General features: G+C 36.8%; 1 protein-coding gene across 2 annotated transcripts in view; it reads left to right on the top strand.

Annotated features, from left to right (window-relative positions):
* The first annotated feature begins 2,786 nt into the window (after positions 1-2,786).
* The window catches only part of me1 (malic enzyme 1, NADP(+)-dependent, cytosolic), a 154,986-nt gene continuing 135,106 nt past the window's right edge, over positions 2,787-22,666 (top strand). The window contains exon 1 of one of the 2 annotated variants that reach the window (XM_088625892.1): positions 2,787-3,173. In XM_088625892.1, coding sequence (XP_088482018.1) covers positions 3,045-3,173 — 129 coding nt within the window. In that variant the 5' untranslated portion in view covers positions 2,787-3,044. The remainder of the gene's footprint in view (positions 3,174-22,666) is intronic. The other variant, XM_088625891.1, reaches the window with a different exon arrangement.

The raw sequence follows: 22,666 nt of genomic DNA, 5'->3' as shown, positions 1-22,666 counted from the left end.
CTGTATTGGCATATAGGAAGTCAATATACAAGGCTTTTATTAATGACTATCATCAGTTGGATTACTCACTAATGTTATTTAAATATCCATTTTATATAGTATTCAGCTATTGTAATTAAATCACCATTAGTCATTTGTCAGTATTCAGTTATTCTTTTCACCTGTCAGCATGCACTATTTGTGTGGGAGCTTGATTCATAGCAAAAATGACCTTGTAGTTTGTACTCGAAAGGCTTGGCTCCTGATTTCATAGTGCATTGACTCAGAGACAAAGCATATTCTGCAGTAATATTAAAGAAATGCATAGGGACCCTGAAATGGGACAAACCTGTGAGAATTTTTCTCATTTTCAATAAATGATTTGTAGAAGAGTGTTAGTTCTGTCTTCCTTAAAGTAGCTGAGTTTCCTAAGAAGATACTTTAAGTCTCTACTGGCCTTTTTTTTTATAAATGGTGTCAGAACATTTATCCCATCTTAGATTTTTGTCTATGACCAATCTCTAGTACTACTCATTTAGAACCTTTTTAATCTGACAATTAATTACAGTGGCTTGGAGGGGTGTTGCATGTTTACTAAAATAAATGATTAGTTATTTTATTGTCAAAACATTTAATATCAAACAGAACTCAACACACATTACTCCTGTCCTGGAGTCCTTGCACTGGCTTCCTATTATGTTTCATGTTGACCTCAAAATCCTGATGCTCACTTATAAGGCTCTGCATGGCTTGGCACCTCTGTACCTGTACCTGTTTAATTCAAGTCTCCTGTCTGTCCCCCAGGCCTTCTTTAGAAAGGATTTTATTTAACTGGTTCTCTGTCTGCTCCTTTATCTTCCTACCGTATTCCAAACCCTCATTGTAACTGTAGTTCTGCTCTGCCTTTTTGCTCTGTAAAACATGTTGAGAAGCCACTTTTAAAGATGCTGTATGAAAATAAAATGTATTATTATTTAGTAAAATAATTAAGAATGGGCCGGTGATGATTTGCTGAGTCTTTTAAAATGCTGTCCAGTGCTGTGCCTGTTTGTATGTTTGCACATAGAAGCATTACTGTACAAATTGTACAAATAATGAGGACAAGACACAGCCCTGTGTGATCCAGTTGAAGTGTAGTGCATATCAGGTAACCATTTACCCACTTACCACTCTAGAAGCCATCTTATCAGGTTATTTTTTAATAAGACGTTCTTTAAGAGTTTCTGTGGAAGCATCTGTGTTTGTATTGTATTAAAAGCAGAGGAAAAATAAAAATATAAGATACATATATATATTATAGGATTACAAATATATTTGCTTGGTCAAGATGCTGATAGTCCAGATTTAACAATGTGAGTATTGTGCCGTCTACTCCCCTCCCTTCTCTGTAAAACTGCAGGGGGTCAGTAAGGTTCTGTATGCTCTTTGTAATGTGTTGCTTCACTATTCTCTCCAGAGCAACTGGCCTGTACTGTAGCTTTTAAGCTCATTTGGCCCAGCAGATTTGGAGACTTGTATAATGATACTGCAGATTTCTTCCTTAGAGAGAGGATGATTTGTAAATTTAAGATCAACTGAAAAAGCGGACTAAAAATTTCACATAGCTGATCTGCACAAGATTGCAGAACTTGTTGTTATTACTCGGCAAATCTTGTTGCCGAACTCATGATAATTACTCATATGCAGATGTTTTAACATACAGTTTATGCTTTATGCTTACAGTTTATGCTTACAGTTTATACATGAAGCTATGCAACCCGTGCAACACTATGCAATCAGTCTTAGTGTTATGCATATAGTGTATACAGTATATAAAAACCCACATACTGATAACTGATAACATCAAACCATAGAGGGGGATTCTGTTTGACAAGGTACACATATGGATAAAAATCTTTTTTAAAATGACTACTGGAGTGCAAGAGATTGGAAGAGTATCCGAGTTTGGGGGATGTGACACACATCTGATCTGAAAGCTGTGAAATATTACACAGAGCTTCTGAACAGCCGACTCTGCCTCTGCATATCTGCTGATCTTTCAACACAGCTTTGTCACATATCTGTAGCCTTGAGCTCTGTTGGCTGTAGTCCCAAATACCTCAGCAAAGCACTATGCACGTGTTGCAGCCTTTTTTTTTCTCAGATGCTAATATGAAATGTTACTAAACAGTATTGTGAAGCTCAAATAAGTAGGTTGTTTGCCATTTTAAATGTGCAGTATAATACTGTAAATGGTTGATCGTATGAACCAGTTTTAAGTATACAGTAACAATTTTAAAATGTGACTTAAGTGTGATTTCTTACATCCTCTTCCTGGTGAAGTAGCAAACATCCCATTAGCCTTGAACATCTTTGAGATTGATGTCACAGTCAAAACTGGGATCTTCTGGATTTCTTTATACTGGAGCTCTTACTGGAGCTGTTGATGTTTGATTGACTAAATCAGGGGGCTGCTGTATAGTGTAAAAACCTAACACATAATTATAAATGCTGGTATGTGTAACTCCACATACAGTTTCTTGAAAAACATCTTCAAATTGCTACTGTAACTGCGCTGATTTCACACAGAGAAAACGAAATAGTTTCATATACAGTATCTTGAAGTAGGGCTTAGGCATAACTAAAAGGAGCGGACGACACTGTCTTTGCTCCAGGTAATATTTTAGAGACCTTTAAAAAACGCGGGTTTTTAAAGTTTCCCAAGATCATTGGGGTTAAACATTCTACGTATTTTAACGGTCGGGTAATTATTTTTAAATTAACGGTTAAAATCACATAATCATCGAAAATAAAAAACACCGATTTAGTTAATACTTCATTCGTCTTTATATATTTCCTGTTAATTATTAACAGGTTAAATTTCACAAAGCAACCTTAATACCCCTGATCCGGTATATTGCCAATTTGCACATTCAGCTGTATATAAGTTAGCTAATCTGGTTGCTCTTTGCACAATCATCACTTTGCCAGTCTGCTTATCTAGGACAAACCAGCGCCTTCCTGGTTACAAACCATTAAAAGAGACACATTTTTCTTTAAACTACTGTCAAAATAACAACAAAAAAATGTCTCACGGATCAGTAAAGCAAGAGTCTGTCTGTTGGGAAACGCAGGAATCGGAAGATCATACTAAAACCTTCATTTATACGAAGAAAAGGGGCTATGAAATTATACGCAACTCGCACCTGAATAAGGTAACGCCTTTTGCAAATCGTTTGAATTTTAATCGTTTTATTTAGACTTGCTTTTCCTCTTATATAATTGAGTTACTATACACGTATCGAAGTTGTGATTTGTTTTTAAATATGTGGATCAAAACGATCACCGCTTAGATACAGCCACAAAGCATAGTTTGTGGGAGGGAGGTGGTGGGGATATAAACTTTCATCCTTGCAGTCTGTTTAACATAGCATTTGTATACTAAGTGCTTTTTCTTTAAAATGCTGGATTTAACGCACAAGGAGTTCTGTATCAAATAAGCTTTAAAATCTCTTAAATATCATAAAATGGATTCTGAAGATGCACCTTAATTGTACCTTGCTTTTATTTTGCTGCGTCCACCTACAGTATGCGGTGTTTTAGAATATTCCTTTTTCTCCTTGATAGTCAAGTATCATCCTATATACAGTAATCAGAAGCTCTATTTTGTTGTATTCAAATACAGCCGTGAGATTAATTGCGAGGTGAAATTCGCAGCCAAAGTGCTGTATTTGTAAGCAGAAACGCAATACAAAGTTACATTCTCTTGCTTTTCAGTCCATTCACCCTGAAGAATTGCATCTTCAATTGTTGATTGTATTATGAACCAACATCTACTATACTTTGAACAAGTTATTAAAAATAAATACAATTGCAGCAACGGGCTCAGTATTTCTGAATTTATCCCACGACACCTGCAGTTACTTTTTTTTTTTTCTACGCTCCTCCCTCTCCCTTACAAAGGGCAACAGTTAGGATAGCACTCGCCTGGCCTATAAAGCGATTTTTGAGAATCCAACCACCTCATTATTTTTCGGAGTTAAAACTCCAATTCCAAAACCCACCTAATACGTTTTATTTTTTAGAACGTGTTAGTCATAACCTATTGTGTATTGCACTGATTTTTCTATTGAGACTAACGTTGGAGATTTGATCCCAACAATATTCCACTCACATAAGTAATGATTTACCATCTGAAAGTTTTAACTGGCAATATTTCTCAAGTGCTTAAGTGGGGGAAAGTTCTGTCTTGTTGCTGCTGTTATTAAGATTGTCAACTCTGCAATGGCTATCACCTTGCCTAATTTGGGAGAAGACTCTCCAACCCTGGTCCTCGAGATCTCCAATCCAGTAACTCAGATGTTTTTAAAGATGTCACATAATTTTACAAGTTACCTGTTTAAGGGTGACCCGGCTCCCCTCAAACCTGTTGAATTGGGGTTCTCCAGGACCAGGGTAGAAGGTAGGGACCTTTAAATAGGCAGCAAAATCTAGTACCTTTTTTGCTGAGAACTCTCCATGGTGCTGGCCCTTCACTGATAATCCGAAAAGGGGCACTTACCTGCATCTCTTCCACATGACCGTACAAACACAAGTTGCAGTCAGGGGTTAGGGGAAGGACTTGGTATGTACAGTACCAAGACCTTGTAACTCAATAGTTTCTGCAGTGGAGTCAATGCTTTGAGAAAAGCGGTTATATTCTAAAGTATTAAGTTGGGGGTGTTATTTGCTCTGTATTAGACTTGAGTCTGTCCTGAAACTGGGACAAACATCATGGGTTTCTGTTTATTAACGGTGAACACTTCTTGGTGTTCAGCAATAGGGCAGGTGAAAAGAGTACAGAAGAAACCCAAGTGGAACAGGAGATAGCTCACAGTGAGGGTATTGCTACAAAAGGGTCCCGGGTGTGTGATTCTTGTTACTTTTTCTGCTTGTCCTGCCCATATACTGTGATTGCTAAACTTGTTGCAAGTAAAGCAAGCTAGTAGGTAGCTTGGAACTGGTACAGATAATTATTTTACTAAGGGTTGCTATGGAAATCTAATCATTTTATAAATAACTACACTTGGTAAAAATGAGCCTTTTACCTTACCTACATATGACTAGTTAACTATTGCACTAATACTCTTTAAAAAAATGCTGTTGGCATCCACCCCTGTTCAAATAGGTGGGGTGGAATTGAATAGTCATTTTACAATAAGAGTCAAAGTATCCTCTTGTGTTTATGATCATGTGCAAATACTTCTAGAAGGATTAAAGCATATTTCCTGGAATAGCATGGATGGGCATTATTTCCAGGCCTTGAGCTCTTTGTATAAAGTTCATCCTAACTTTAGTCTTTGTTATAATCCTTGTTTCCACTTGCGCCCTCATCTCCTTATTTCACAACTGGTCCTCCTCCCCCCCTGTCTGGCAGTAGTAGATTGGAGTTATGTAGTAGTAAGTTGGTGTATGTAGACCTACAATTGATCTTTGAGTTGGGGAGGGGTCATTTTCATTTCTAATTTCTCTTCCATTTGAGAGATGTAAGGTATCTCATGTCTGATTAGAAGTTTACAAAAATTCAGTTTGCTTAGTTCTTGGGGTGGGAGAGGGGTGGGAGTTAATGAGTAAACTGCATGTTAAATGTGTATCAATTACAGGTGTGATATTGGTGCTTTTGGTTTGAAGTAAATAAAAAGAGGGGGGGGGTAGCGGATCAACTAGCCTGTTTATCCCATAAAGAGCTAGAATAGCTGGACAATTGTTGGTGGGGGACAAACGTTTTAAAAACCTAAAATGCGTGACTTGTCATTTGGAAATAAACCACTTGGTCAGCCTTCTTGCTTGACCCTTTCTGTGTATATATAATTTTTGCAGTCTTGGGTACTCATTGTGAAGAAACCTTGCTCAAATATGAATGGGTACTTCCTCCCGAGACTTCTAGGCGAGTTTCAAATGATTGCAATCAGGATTTCTGCAAGTGTCGGAAAAGTTGAGAAATGATCAACAGCAGTGCATTTAATGGTTATTGTGTGAAAAGTACAGAGTAGGAGAAGCCATGCTAGCTCTACGGTGTTAACTTGCTTATAATGATGGGTTAAATAAATTCCTGAGTGTCCTGCCCGGCTGCTGGATAAGTTTGATGGATGACATGGCAGCCAATGTCCAATTAATCTTGAAGGGCCTTCAATCCTGCCGTGAGGTTACAAAATGGGACCTGAAATTGGAATAGTCTGATCAGAGAATGTGTAGCTTGTTGTGTGATTGTATATTGTCTTATGTCTAAACACATGTAGAGTATGATGGTGTGATATTTTCCAAAACCAATCTGTTTTAGTTACTGTAGTGGTTGGCAAACATGATCATTTAAAGATTCAATTAAAATTACAAAAACTGAGCTTCTCTGAAATGAAAAGCTGGTATTCGTAGGAACACTGCTTACTGAACAAGGACCTAAGTGGATGCTGCCCGTTGATCCTACTGTACATCAAGCGATTGTGGCATAATCTTGCAGTCTCTTGACTTCCCATACTTCTGGATTTAAAAGCAGTCGGGTCCTTGGCAGGGGTTGTATGCGTATAATCGGCAAATGCTCAACCGTTTTCTTGACTGCCTGTCAGTTTTTAAAGGAATAGTGTAGAAAGGGCAAAAACTTTTTTTACTCTTTTGGAATTCAATCCATTTACTGCTTAACATCTTGTTTTTACAGCAGTACTTAAATCCAAAATGTTGCATAACATAAATGTAATGTACTGTATGTAGCTGGTTACAGATATTGCAATTCTGGCTTTTAACAGTTGCACAATTCTGTACTACACAACCACTATTTCGAATTGGCTGATAACTCTCATGCATACATTCTGTTGATATATATATATAATTCAACAGGGAAACCAATTACATGATTTCTTTAGGGAATTCTGTACCTAATTTAAAATTACTTCAAATCATTTACCATTGTTCGATGTTGATTACGGCTTGATTTGCTTTACTATTGGTTCCGTTTGTAGTCGTTACTGTTGTGAGCCTACTTTGCCTATATTCGTGTTCCTATTGAATCCTTATTTTCCTTTTATTTCAATAATGCTCTTTATCCACAGTGACTTGCATTTAAACCCATTTATCGATCTTTAGGGTGGGAGGTTACTTTAGGATATTGTTGCAACATCCTGTTAAAACATTGTAATTTCCAGAATTGTAGAGTGCGGAGCCTGCATCTACTCCACATTGTGTTTGTAATGTAGTTACACACTGTATCAATTTCTCTGGGTTATTAAACTTTTTTTACCGTAAACATAGCCACTATGCACTATGATGGTGTATCCTTGTCAATGTACTGTACTGTATAATGTATGGGGGGGGAAATCGTCAAATGGATCTGATGTGTATGGAAACTGCTGTAAAAGGTGATTTATGCAGTCCTAAATGTGGGGACAACAAATTTCATTCAATAGTCCCCAATTTTGGTTTTGCTAGAACAAGGAAATTGGAGGGGAGAGTAGGAAATAACTGTAAACTTACTCCACTAGTACATACAGTTGTGCTCCTGTATTTAAAAAATGGTATATTGTCTATGTAAACGGACTTGAAAATGTACCAAAGAGGTGTCAAGCTTATTGCATGGCCCCAGCTTTAACCAAGCTTTTTTTTTTTTTCAGACAACAAACTAATAGATTTCACTTAAACCAGCTGTGTACACATGAAAATTCTGAACAACCAAGTGTTTTCATTCATTCATTTTGACCTTTCTTTGATACTGTAAGTATATCAGTTTTTTAAGGTCTAAGTTTACTTGACTTTTCACGAGACAGATTTTGTCCTTAACGTTTTAAGGACTGTCATAGACAGGATATTATAGGTGTGCTTTGTAAACACCCCTCCCCCCCAATACATTTAGAACAAAACAAAGAGGCTTCTATCAACTCAATTCCTGAAGTGTTGGCTACCTCCTTCAGGGCTCTGGTGTCCCTTCTCTTGCATTAATGAGTTGTCCATCTGGAAATTGACTTCCACAGTCTGTATGGACTTGGTACACATGACTTCAAGCATCTTAAAAGACGGCTATCAATGTTGAGTAAAATATTGAAAATTGTATACGTTCACTTTATGAACGGAGACCAAGAACTCAAAATTAAGCCTCAATCATCCACTGTATTTCATCAGCCTTATACTTAATGAATATGGCTTCTTTTAGACACAAACTATAAAGCTTTCCTAATTTTTATAATTGTGCTAAATGTCCAGCAGTTAAGTCACTCCCCCCCAATAACTTCTGCTTTGCTCACAATTACAAGAACACCCATTAATCATTCCACATTGGAGGTTCCCAATGCTACTGAATGATGCTGAAAAGTTTTTCTATCTTGACCCGAGAAAGGACACTCCAAGTTGCCTAAATCTGAAAGAATACTTAGACTTGAAGGTAAGAGTACATGTGATTTGGAGTATATTGCTACTTTTTTGTTTGGAACATGTCAGTAGTTGAAAAGTTTCAGCTGTATCTTGGCTGTCTCCAGTTTTGTTATGGGATACTTGTGGCAGAATTATTTGTTCTAATTGGATAAAGAGACAAGAGTTGAAATGGTTGCATTTTACAACCCGTATAGCCCATATTCTACAGTACATGCACTTGATGCTGATAGGGCTGTGTTTTTAAAGGAACAGGATGGCTTCAATTCTGTCACACAAACCCTTTAAGCTGTCACCATTTTTAAACTGGAAGCAATCGGCTTCATCTTTAACATCTCCACTGCTAACAGTTGCAGATAAAACTCAAAACTTTTTCCCAGTTTCCCTTAAGCTGTTCCAATAAGATGCAGAAAGGGAAAATGTTTTTACTCTTAACCCTTCAAAGATTGACATCTCGTTAGTAACTGGCAACATTTTCCAAAAGCAGTTCTAAGAGTTCTTTCAAATTAACTTGAAGTTTTTTAGTCAGCATGGCAATTTCTTTAGTGGAAGTAGGCTCCAGTTGTAGTAGGACAACTGAAACTAGGCACCTATATTTATCCACTCATACAGTAAGTTGGACAGTTAATATTTTCCTGGTTATACACTTAAAGTCTGGCATTTTATTGAGTGAGAAAAACATACAAGACAATACTCCCCCTTGAACTGTTACAATACTACTAATTCCTTGCACTTGCATAGTGGTTTTCTGGATGATGTGACGGCAGCTACTGTATAGTGCACCAGTGTGCTTGCCACACATCAGCTATCAGTGGTGAGGAGAATAAAGTAATGAAGCCACTTCATAGATGGGGGTTATAAGGAGGCCATGATTGGTAAGGGCCAATGGGAAATTTGGCCAGGACACCAGGGTTACACCCCTACTCTTTTCAAGAAACGCACTGGGATTTTTGGGATAATTCTGTAAATATATGGTTAAACTGACTGTTTTGCCTGATGGGTAAAGCTGTTCATTTCACAATTCCACTGAATTAGTGATGCATCATCAATAAGGCTTGGACCTCCCATAGAGGGATATTGTCCCAGGTATGATGTTGCAAAACCTGTTGATACTGTAAATAGAAAGCCGGTCCATGCAGCTTGTGGTTTAGAATTCCATGTAAAGCAAATGAGAATGGCTTTACCATCACTTTTCCGTTTAGTCCCTGTTGAAAATACTGGAGAAATGCTGTTGAATACAAATTACTATTGGCACTAATAGTATTTGAGCTTTTAATGTCTTTCTTTACAAATTTCTTCTCTAATGCCTATAGTGGTGAGTTAGGATTGAACTCAATTGAGATAATCTCCATAACCCAGTAAGGGATGATAAATCATTACATGCGCTCTGTTCAATTTTTCTGAAATGAAGGTACTGTACAAGTCGAAATGTGAGAGTGCTGTCCTCACAAGTGCATCCTCTTGGAAGGGTGCAGTCCTATGGTGTGTGGCCCTTGGGTGTCATATCAATCACTACCCTAGGCAGGCTCCAGGCAGGAGGTGTTAAGAGCTTTTCTTGACTGATAGATTGTAAAGTCTAACAAACTTCATGGAGGGGTGGAGAATCGCCATACATCACTGCCAAACAAATATGCAGCTGACAGTCGGAGTAGAGGGGTGAAGTGTAAGGTGCTTTTGCTTTCTGACGGCTGCTGTGGCCCACTAATCAAATGTAGCACTTGGTTTTTGTTACCTTTACTTTTTCTTATGTATTGTTTATTTCTACTTTTTGATGGCGATGCAGTGCATGTTCCCCCCCCTCCCACACACACACACCTCCATGTCCTTGTACTACTTAAAGATGGGGTGGGAGGGGGGCTTCCTGTTGTAATGATGTGATTTTTTTTTTTCTTTTTTTACCTGGTCTTAATTTCACCCTAGATTGTTGAAGCAGCTAATTCATCTGGAAATCCTGATAAGATGGTAACTAAACTTTTCATGCATTTTAACTGAGTTATTATACACCTCTTTAAATTATTTTACTATCCAGATATAACAAATTTTAACTCAAGCTGCTAAAAGGTATTTCTGATCTAAGCACAGCTGTTTTTGCTTAAGCATTGCTGTGGGAGGTTAATATGTGAACCACTTCATGTGATAAGTGCTTCTGTCATGTATAGATGCAGAGTTTAAGCTGTAAAATGTTCCATTTATAACCAATGCTGAGATTGATCTCCCCCTGCCCTTCATGAATCCATAATTACAAGGAAATTGATGTTGAACTTTAAGTAAACAGTCTTGGAATTTCCACTGCAATATTTTAAGGTCTTTTTTCCTAAAGACGGACACCACTGCAGAGGGATTGAAGCTTGTAAAGTGAATAATGAGTGTCAATTTCAGAATACATTCCTTGAGGAAACCACTGCGCTAGCTGCATGTTGACTTATGAGTTCTCAAGAGGGCATGAGAAATTCTGTTGAATGGGTGTACTGTATTGCTAAAGTAGTTATTGATGGGTCATATTGTATTTTTAAACTTGCACGGTATTAAAACTTCTCAATGAGTAAGGCATATTGTTTGACAAAATTGCAACAGTTTAACACCTTTCATAATTAAGGAGGCCAACAGGCACTGCAGATCACATTATAATTAAGACATTCAAAGAGTAAATGTCTTTTGGAAAGTAACTTTACAGGAGGTTGGCTTCAGCTATTAATATACCCCCAGTGGACATCCGTTTTTAAGCAATGTAATATAGCCTGGAGATTTGTTTCTAAGCTCTCAAATCTAGAAAAGTAAATTGATCTTTCGGAGCTTTGATCATTCAGCATTTTGAGCATGTGCAAAAGCCTTGTACAATCACTGGTATGGTAGTTTTATTTTTTTTTACTTCTTGTAACCAAGTTGCATAGAATATGCTTTTTGTATTACTCCTCTCCTTCAAAGTGCAGGCCTATAGAAGCAGAATAAAAACTATTGCTTTGTACCATGCATTTCCTCCCAGATTTGTTTAAGTCTGGGATCAAATCTTGGAATTTTATCAATTTTGAAGGCACAGAATGTACAGTATATACAACATTTCTTGTGATTACAAAAAGGTTTAACTACTGTATGTGGTTTCTCGCACATTATATACTATAGGATGCCAAAAGTTTTTCGTTAGAGGTGGGATTTCTCCCTTCCTAAAAATAGTTAAAATTACTGTTACTGTAAATCTTGCTGACTTGAAATTAGTAGTCTTAAATCCTTTTTCTTAGTGTATTTTTTATATATATATACAGTATGGACACTTTTAAAATGTGTTGGTACCAAAACTGAACAAAGAAAAGCTGAGATGGTTAAAATAAGCTGATTCTGATGTGCCCTTTTTAAAAAGTTTTAGGAAAAACATTAACCAGGATTTTATAAAGCTCTTACATTTTCATTTGTCAGGATTGGTCAGCTCCCCATGCAAACTGGTTGCCAAGCAGTATTAATCTTCCTAATCAGTCTTTTTTTTTTTATTGATGCAAGTGGTTTAGTCACTGTGCACTTACAAGGTCAGATTTAAACTTAATACATAAGCTTGCTAATCTAAAGCACAGCTATAAAGCTATGCAGAGCTCTATGGAAGCTAAAAGTTTTGAACTGCGGTGTTTAAGATTTTAAAAACTGGAAGTTGAGTTATTTGCACTTTTTGGTGGAAATGCATCTGTATTCTTTTAAGATTGTTGCAACCTACTGTAGCAGGGCTGTGCAAAAATAACCTGAACATTGTGTAAAGAATAAGGCACGTATTTCTTCTCCAGCACCGTTCTGATGAAACCCAAATAGACCCATTTATTAGTTTAAGACAAATAGACCTCACGATAACACCTGTACAACACTATGCGTTCCAGAACCGTACATCTTGCAGACTTAGACATGGGGAATTCTACCTCTAATAATAAGAAACACCATTAAATACCTTGATATGTTAAATACAGAAAGAAAGCTGAATCTTAATAAATCAATCCAAAGCATAATTAAATCTTCCTTCCTATAATTTTGATTCCCATTCACCTTAGGGCATGTATTTTCCTATTCTACAAATGCATTTCCAAACAAGGAGAGAATGGGTTTATTCTGGGAATTCCATAACAATAAAAACTCCCTTTAATAATGTTTCTATAACATTGTACTCTTCAAGGGTTCCTGAATAAGGCCTTGAGTAGTACAGTCAAGATGTGAAATACAAATGTAGCTAAACTGATACAAAGCTTGGATACACCAATATTGAGTAATCAGACTAGGCTTTTTTTTTTAGTTTGTTCTTAATGGTGGGGAAAATATGAAATCCAGCAAGCCATATTTTTTTTTTCTTGTCAGTGTAACATGAAGCAACCTTCCCTGCAATTAGCTGCTTTTCAGAACACTGGATCAGCAAACCAGTTTTGTGTTTTTTTGCATGTTTTATTGAGGTAGATGCAGACATAGCTGTTTTACTTCAGCTTACAGATTTCTGTGTATTTGGTTACTCATGCTGCTAAGAATTTACACTGAAGCCATGATTCAGAGCTTTTTGTCTGTAATGTTCATCTTGGATCTTCAAAATTACTGGTCTAAAGTCACTTATTTCTGGGGTGAAACCAATGATTAGCTAAATCTCAACATTTGTAGTGGTTTTTAATTTTTGGTTTCCATTTACTAAATTACTTTTATAGTGCCCAGAATTGAATGCTGGCTGTATTGAGAACATATATTTAAGAGGTCCAATGTGGCAATGAAGTGTAAAATGTTTTTTGTTGTATGTAAGACTAAGTGTGGTTCTTGTGTGGAATACAAAGGAGATCTTACAAATATTCTGAAATTGGCCCTTTCAGTGGCTTGAATGACCAGCATGATGTATGCATCTGACTATTAATTGGTTGGGCAATAAATTATGCCTTTTAAAGGAGTCTGATCCAGTAGCCTCAGTCTGTTGTCTTTAAGATTAGCCAACTTGAACAAAAAATCTAAATGTGCTGTAAGCCTATGTATTCGCTAAGAACATCAGTTCTTATCCGGATCAATGTTTTTTTTAAGTACATTTATTTTGCTGTACAGAAAATAACCTTTTAAAGTTGAACACATTAATGACAAAGAATCCCTAAAAATACGTCCATTAGACTTCATTGGTACACAAGATGGACTAGTTACTGCAGTATGTCACATCGGTTGTTTTCCTAAGGCTATGGATTACCTGGAATGGTCAATTGTTGTAAAGAATCTTGTGAGATTCCTAAATCCGTTTCTTCTTGCACAAACTAAAATGTATTAAGTTATGATAGAAAACACTAGCACATCCTTGGCTATGAGCATCAGTTTAATCATACTTAATCGGTTCTTATGTTCCATCTTAAACACATGCCCTGCTTTGCTGAAGTCTCATAAACCACTTCTTGGCAATATGCTATTTGCATCTCCAACCATGCCCTTGTTACCATAATTCCAGGCCCGGAAACATGTTCATGCTACTCTGCATGCAAATCATTCCACGAAGCTTTGTGGGGCTTATATAGCTAAAAAAGCAAATTTTTAAAATGCTTGCCATTAATCCCTGATGTGTACTTGGAAGAATTTTCATCTGAGTAATGGCCTATTCCGACGCTCCAAATGGTTTTGTTATAACCACATACAGTACTGTAACATTTCCATAAACGGAGAGATGAGGAAATCTTTGTATACTGCTAATGCAGAGTACAACACTTCTGTAATCTGACCTAGAATCTAAATGTTGATTGGTCTTTTGCACTTTGATTTCTATGCCTTAGGAATTTTTTTTTTTTTTTTTTTTTTCCATCATTACCGTAAGATGTTTAGACACTGAGGCCTGTTATAGGACTTTGGATGATGCCTGCTGCCATTAATTGTTTTTATTTATCTATATCAGTGCAATAAAGCTGAAGTGCAGTTTTTGGTAACTTCTGTCGAAGGTATAATATATCTGGTCCTGCAACTTGGCAAAAAGCAGCATTGAAATTTTGGTGAATCCTGAAAGTCTTGTAATTCTCCAAACACCTGTTTTTAGCAACATAAATCAGCCAATTATCCATTTCGTTATCACTCTAGCTTTCAATTTAATACTGCTTGACAACAGTTGAGCAACACAATTTTGGAAGAATAGCAAAAACTTGAATGAGTACTAGAAAGCTAGAGGGATGCAATTATCTTGGACCATGTAAACAGTGAGCTGGTTATTAAGATGTGCAAGTCCTTGTGGCATAATTAATCATTATGGTCTTGGCACATTGAAATAGCAATGGAGAAACTACTGCATTTGACATTCATAAATGGAAGAGCTACACAGGCCCTGGAGACATCTGAAAGGAAAGCTGGTGTTAAAACTCAATGTCCATATACCCTCTTGCTAGTAACTTCAAGTTTGGTAAAATGCTTCACTTGTTAATTTTTTGGCACCACATAGTGGAGTTTAGGTAAAACCAGCTAATTTACAAAAACTAACACTGTTATTTACAATAAGTGTATAACAAAGCAGTCTTGGGGGGGAAACGGGCTTAATAACCTGGGTCTCTGATAAATGGATTCCAGTTGCACCCAAAATAGACGCATAAACCATTCTCTTAAAATAAAAGGCCTTGGCTTTGGATGAAACTGCTCTCTTACCCTGAGGGATCCTTTCTCTACAGTATATTCATAAATACATCAAAATGGGACTTGATACCAGCTTTCTAGGCAAGCAAATAGTAAAGAGAGATAGATACTTTATTGATCCCGTGAGGGAAATTGCAGTGCAACAGCAGCTTAACACACACAACACAGCCACAGTGTAACGAATTATATAATAATAGTACAATACAAGAGTTACTCACAGTCCGGACACACAAAGAACAAACTAGAACAGAACAGTACACAGAAAAATCGTATCGCACATGTAAATATAGATATAATGTATTGCACGGGTCCCTGGCATATATTGCACAAAAAAAAGGTTGTAAACAGGAAAAAGAGAGAACAGATGTAGCAGTAGATGCGTTCAGTCCAGAAACAGGCCACTGTCGATGTTGCCTCTGCCAAGACGCAAGGTGGATGCGTTGTACAGTCTTATGGCAGAAGGCAAGAATTGCCTCCTGTAGCGCTCCCTGTCGCACCGTGGATGAATCAGTCTATTGCTGAATGTGCTCTTCATTTCTGCAAGCCTGTCATAGAGGGGATGGGAGAAGTTGTCCATGATGGCCTCTAGTTTAGACATCATTCTCCTCTCAGCCACTACCTCCAAGGGGTCCAGGTCAGACCCAACGACAGAGCTTGCTCTCCTGATGAGCTTGTTCAGCTCATCACTAATCTCAAAGATTAGTGAGTTTGATGTACTGGAGAACATGGTATGGCACCACTTGATAAAGTAATCATAATAAAGTAATAATAAACTTCTATAGAATAAATTAACATGCAACAACCATTGCACTATAGAAATATATTTACAAGGTAAGGCTCTGGAGCTGTAGAGAACTACAGAATCCAAAAGATACTGTTCTTCTCTTGCAGTGGTTTTGTGATTCCTTCTCTGTCCTGGCTTCCCTTTTATCCACTGTCATCAGTTCCTGTACGCACTGTATACTAGGGTCCATTCCTATGGAGGCTGGATTAAAGAATTAGGAATGGGCCAAACACTGCTGAATATTTTTGATATTGCCATCTTAATTATTAAACAGTGAAGTCAATTATTCTGTGAAAAACATTAGCATTCCATTTGATCTGTATTTGCCTTATTTACTTGTCTCAAGGCCCTGTTAACTATTGTTTAAATACAGGAAATATCTGTTGTTGCAGACTTTCAAAATAAGGCAGTCCATCCAACAACTGGGATTACCTTGTTTGCAGTTCAAGTTTGGCTGCCCACCTTTCCACAGTGGTTTTAAGGGTGTTGCTATGGCACATGGCTTAAAATCTGCGGACAACCACAGCAACCTTGCAATACAGCATCCGATTTAGTCAACTAGAAAGCTATCTAGATTCTTTAAGGCCTTATGAAATATTTTGTCACTTAAAACCCTGCCTTTAAGGTTTTCATGCTGGCATTTAATTGCATATGTGTGACTTAATGTCCTTTCCTTTGATATACAGTATTTAAGAATTGTGATAGCCATCGCAGTTTTATAACCTGTTGGGTCATGGGGTCTGGATTAGAGCACCTGAGCTCTAGAGAAAGTTTACCTTAGTTGCCGTGCATTTAGGCAAAAGTACAAATTGCTAGAAAACTTGAAGACCTTTGTCTTATAGCAATTGGCAATTATAAGTTAATCGATATCATCCATCCTTACCCATAATGATTATCACTTCAAATATCAGTAGGACTCCTTATTTATTGGAGATGCCACTACTTACTGTAAGTGATAGTTTTAGCACAAATGCTTGTGCTTATTTTCTCCACACTTAATATTAAAAAAGAATGGTTTGAGTATATGTAGTTGCCTTGAATTAAGAATTTAAAATCAGTTTTTTAACAATCATTTATTAGTCTCTCCATTTTGTTTTTTTTGTTCCGTTAATGAAACTGAAATTTATGGGTCTGTTCCAGGGTGCACTTATTTCTTATTATATAGAAGAGGTGGGCTCTCAAACATAACGATTTCCAAAATAACACATTCTAATTTTTTACTAATGACAATCTAGACCAGCCTGTGGAAATATCAGTCCAGTGCAAAAAGTTTCAAGTAACAGGCTTGGAATGTAATGTTCTTGAAAGTTCCTCAAGCAAAGTGAACACATTTTTAATCATGCATATTTAAATTTCTGTGCTTTTTGATGTACTACAATAATGCTGCCTTTTAATTGTAGTAAGTTATTACATTTGGCATCTGTAATAGAAATGGTATTTACAGCTGTTTCTTTTAACTTTATCTTCCAGTTACAAACTCCTAGTAAAGGCCCACCCAGACTGCAGCCTTTTTAGAACCAGCGCAAAATGTTGGTTCTGGCATGATTTGTTTGTTGGAGAACACTTTTTTTTTTTACTAATAACGCAAGAATACAAATTCACCACCACCTTGTGTAATATTCCACCTGATACGTTTGGGTTGGTAACAGTGAGTAGGTGAGTTTGGTCTTCTGTCTGCTTTTTGTAAACCTGACAGAATGCATTAATCCTGTAATTAAACTTAAGGTAATGGTTTAATTGAGAAGGACCAATCATTCAATGTATGAGCAAAAAATCTATACATACTAACAGATTCAAATAGCAGGTACATATCTTGTAACGCTTAAACACCAAAGCCAGAGTACTATGGGCACTATTATCTGCCCCTAATTGGTATGATGAACAATTTCGATCTAATTTCTTTTCTGCTAGACCTAAACTTCTCTCCTGATCCTGGGAGAAATCTCTAACTTATTTTACTTCTATGAAAATTCACTCCCTTTTAAAAAAAAAAAATGCCTTCTCAAACCTTTTCTGAGGCTTTTAATTGTTACAGAAGGAAGTAAATATAGTTGAAGTGATGTTCAATGCATAGGTGGTAATTGCACTTTTTTTCATGTTCTGCAAACAAATATTGAACTTTATTTTAGACAAGCGTCTACCCTTCGCTCACTTTTGCCTTTACCAGAATAGAGTCCTTACTCAGCCCTATTTACGGTCCAGCTGCATCTCATCTGATAGGTTTGATTCATCGCTGTTGTTGGATCACAATGCTGCATGAATAATTCTCTTTTTGTTGTAATACAAACAACTCACGAGGTATATTTTTTCTGTTAAACTGTGGGGAGAATTTGAAAGCCCAACTGCAAGAACAGATTGTATTGATGTGCTGTACAGTTAGCCCAGTTAACAAGAAAATCAGCAGAGCTGGTAAACACAAACTTGCATATGGAAAGACTTGACTTCTCAGTTTTTTTTATGATCAAGGCAGTGGAGATGTTGTATAGATTGTGCTCGTATATCATATAGAAGACCAAGGTAGTAGGTCTAGTCTGATGTAGTTCAGGTGGGTAGCTGCGTCAACATGCGTAGGCTGCAAAGGAACAAGTAATAGGTTTATTCCATGCTGGGGGAAAAAAAAGAGAAAACGCAACGTTTTGGCTGTAGAGCCTTCTTCAGGTGGTCCTTCAAAATTTGTCTAGTCTGATGTTAATCTTGCTTCATTATACAGTACTAATTAAATGTTGAATAGTTAATCATAATCTCCAGTGTAACCTACAGTAATTATAATGGTAGTCATGGGCTTCTTTTTCTGGAACTTTTGATTTTGAGCATTGATGATACTGGACACCATCTTTTCCTGTGTGTTATAAGGGAGAATTGGGAACAATAGTTTTAAATTGTATTGATAGCTTTGTGTAGCTCATGCTAGTGTTATACAGTATCAAATATGAATGCTTACAGTGCCCTGTAGACTTACATGGACTCGGCACTTTGCTGTAAAGCTTGCTGTTGTGACTTTTTAATTATATACATACAATCTACATTTTATTTAATTTTGAATATGAAAGAAATGGGAAAAGAGATCCTTGCGGACCCCTAAGAGTAGTGTTGGACCAACCTAAATTTAGGTGCATAACCATCATAATGACGCGGGGTTTCTGTTTACTCTGTGTGCAATATTAGGCACTTATTCCAAGATTGTGAACTGTGATCTTTTAAGGGTTCTTAGTCAAGCAAAGATCAAGGACCTTTCAATGAAAGTCAGGGGATAAAGTTATTTAAAAGCGTATATCAGGAGAAGAGCACAAATAACCTGTGCTTTCACAGACTCTCAGGAAATGGAAGCTACATTGTACTTGGAGCAGGCTGTCCCTCCAAACTGAGCAGCTGGGCAAGGAGGAAAATGAGATGCCACCACGAGGACAAAGAATCGGATCTTAATTTTAAAAAGTGTATGCATCTTGTATTTTCACACAATGGAATTTGAATACTTTTGCATGGCGTCTTTCATTGAAACAAGTTTGCACTTAATGTAGGATTACAACTTTAATCCACAACCAATTTTAAAAGGAAAAATATTAGTTAGAGGTTACATCATAAACTTTGTGGCATATCAAATGATAAAGATGTCATGTGCTGTGATTTGCAAAAGTTTAGGAAGCACTGACCTAGATAAAAAGTACTTTGAGTATTGTGGGAGTGACTAATGTTTGTGTTTCTGCTGACTCCTTGCATAATTGAAAAATCTGGAGTTTTTCCAAGAACTTTGAGTACATGTCTTTGCGTTCTTTAATTTGATGCAGACCTACAGTTTGGCAATAGCGGTCTTATTTCTCCAAACACTGGTCATTTCAAGTATCTTTTTCTGTATAAATATTACACGATTTGGTGAACATACCTGAAGAAAATCCACTTGTGTTTTTGCATTTGCTTAGCTTTCTAGAAAATATTAGAACTTTTACAACTTAATGTGCTTACAGGACAACAAACCAGATTATCATATTTACATTCCAAGTCAATATATCCATCTGTTTGCCACTTTTACAAAATACAATTTTTACTTAATGCGACTTTAGTGGTTTGTATTGTCATGACCTTTCTGAGCATCATATCCCTGAACAGCTTCACAGGACAGTCCTGTACTCTGACTTGTGGATGTTCCCAACGGATCACGTTTCCTGGATTGTTCTAATAGTCTGAATGTGGAAATGGAACTTTCCACACGGGGGAATTTCTCAGGTAGCTGTCTTTTTATTAAACTGATGGGGATCAAGTGGCCATTTTGTTAGTAAATGCTTGTCAACTGCCTTGTTTTGGAATATCTGTTCAGATTAATCAATGCTAAACTGCTTCTTATTTAAAATATCCAAAATGTATTTACATGACCTAAAATACTGAATGATGAAAACAATTGTTGTACATTATACTCAGACTAAATTAAATCAAGTATATCAAAGCATATCTGAAGTTCCTCTTCTCTTGCATGGTAGATTACCCCTTCCCTGGCCTTTATTCATACCAATAATGTTCCTTAATCTTTCCCAGTTCAGCAGGGTACCTACAACTGGTCCTTTCTCCTCTCATTTGCTGTTACTGTCAAGACTTCTACTTGCTCTTCAACTACCCCAATGCTGGGGGTGCAGGAGCAGTGGACATCTACTTTGTTCAATTCTTCATGCTCTTCCTATTGTAGAGTTTCTCTTTACACATAGAGCACAGAGACTTATGAAAATCACTACATACCATGTGGTCAGTCTGCAGCGCATCAGTACCAACAAGTAAAAAATAAATATCGGTATCAAGGAGTTAGTGTTTGTACTGTGACCAACTGCATTGGATATCAAGAACTATTTCTACTGTTAAAGCAAAGTTTAGTTTGGTATTTTGAGCTCAAACCCTCTCTGAAAAAAGTTTTAAAAATTATTGGATCATGCATTTGCTACAGACATTGCTAAATTCATTGTGGAAAAATCCCACAATACATTAACAACTTCTTAATCATTTTGGCTACATAAATTTTTAAAAAAGCTCTTAACAGACATTGTACACCTTTTAATATTGTGATGAAGGTTTTTATGGATTCCCCATGTCTAAATCATATGATAATATTGTATCCATCTCTTTTTGGTTTCTGTATGGATCAGCTTATAAACATGGATCCAATGCAGTGAAATGAGTGTAGAATAAACTCCTGATTTAGGATACATGGCTTTGAATAGTTTTTTTTCTATTCCTAGAGTTGCTGGCAGTATTCCAGTAAAATGCTTTCCCACAGCAAAGTAATGTTATTGCCTCATACTTTCTAAACTTTTTTTTAAGAAGTGTACAGGACAAGTAAAAAGCATAAGTTGTCAGAGTAACTGTTGACTCTTGCATGAAGCGATAGGAAAAACAAAATTCCTCCAGTTAAAGATGTTCATTATAACCTAGGATAGTAACAAAACTAAACAAAGAGAAAACATTTATCATAGTTTGAGTCAAGGGCATGCTTTGGAAAACATTAATAAATTTGTTCTTAAGTCTTGATTTCTTTAACTGTCTAGTGATTTATTGCAGAATTTTGTAATATTTCTTAGCTGGGTGACTTGATTAAATTGGACAAATACTTTGGACTAGCTTGAGGAATAGCAGATATTAAAAATTAGGGTGAAGGTGTATCAGTTGAAATTCTTTCTGAATTACTTAATTCAGTCATTGAGGGCAAGAGTAAAAACTGATTTTAGCATGTTTGGAGAGGATGGCTATATTGCCTTGTAGTCAAGATAAGATAAGTTCTTAATTTCTCTTAGCTAGAAATAAAGCTTAGCCATGTTAAAATCGAAATAATGGTCTTAATTAAGAACAAATGCTGACATGCATGAATGTTTAGTCTTTCCTTAGATCTGTTACTTGACCATAAACTTAAAGTAGTAAATGGATCATGGGTATAAAAAAACTCATAAGTGACCCTCTAAAAGGATGACTTTATTTTGAAGAAGATGCCAAATGGTCTAAAATATACATGACTACCAACTAAAGATTAAATGGATTTCTGCTGCAGAAGAAAATCTCCAGAGCCGTCTTTCACAGTCTAGTAAGCGGCTGCATGTTTGTATTGTAATGGAGAGGTGACAAATTTCAACTAGCACAAAGTTGGAAGTGTTTTTATGATGAAGGCTACATGCAATCTATTTATCCAGTTACAGTTTGCTTGACCTGGTGATGTTACCATTTTGATGCCATTTCAGTTGTAGTGAAATTGGGCCATTAAGAAAGTCCTAATTTAGTAATTGGTAGTGTATGGATTTGCTTTTTCATGAACTAAGGCTCCTGTTTAGCTGGTTTTGCTGCACCAATATTGCCAATATGGATACTAGTTCCATAGGTCTTCAGTCCTGCATCTTTTCTCCAAGTTTGCTACACCAGTCCAACCTTGGGTCTACTGTCTCTTGAATCAACCTACAGTATATACAAGAGCGACTGTGATGGCCCATTCTGAGGTCATCCCACTTGCTTGGGCACTGCCATGACCATAAGGCCAGATACCTCCTACCTTCCATCTGTTACTCCAAAGAATGGTTCCTTCCGTGGCTCCTGAGGAAGGGAAAGAAAGGATCTGGGAATGTAAAGCATCCTGCCCAACCCAGCCATGCCTTCAGTCCCCACCTATGTATTCCGTGTTCACATACTACATCAGTTCAATTCAGGGTGCAATCATTAGGGTGGTCTCTGTCACAAAACCAGAGACCCTAACTCCACTCTGCCATGAACTATTTGTGGTTACCTGCATTAAGAACTTCTCAACAGTGCAATCTTTCAGATTCTTTTCTGGTTTGTTGTCCTCTTGTTCAGGTCAAAAGACAAACCTGTCATATGGACATTTTACCTGTAATTGCTTCATGTAGCATGTGGGGAAGTGCACATGCTTGTCTATGCAGCCAGCTTCTGGTTCAAATTGGTCAGCTTTTCAAAGAATGTGGC

The sequence above is a fragment of the Lepisosteus platostomus genome, chromosome 3 (genome assembly GCF_059453375.1).
Source record: "Lepisosteus platostomus isolate fLepPlt1 chromosome 3, fLepPlt1.hap1, whole genome shotgun sequence".
Taxonomy (NCBI): Eukaryota; Metazoa; Chordata; class Actinopteri; order Semionotiformes; family Lepisosteidae; genus Lepisosteus; species Lepisosteus platostomus.
The sequence above is the reverse complement of the archived record's forward strand: the minus strand, read 5'-3'. Positions and strand labels throughout refer to the sequence as shown.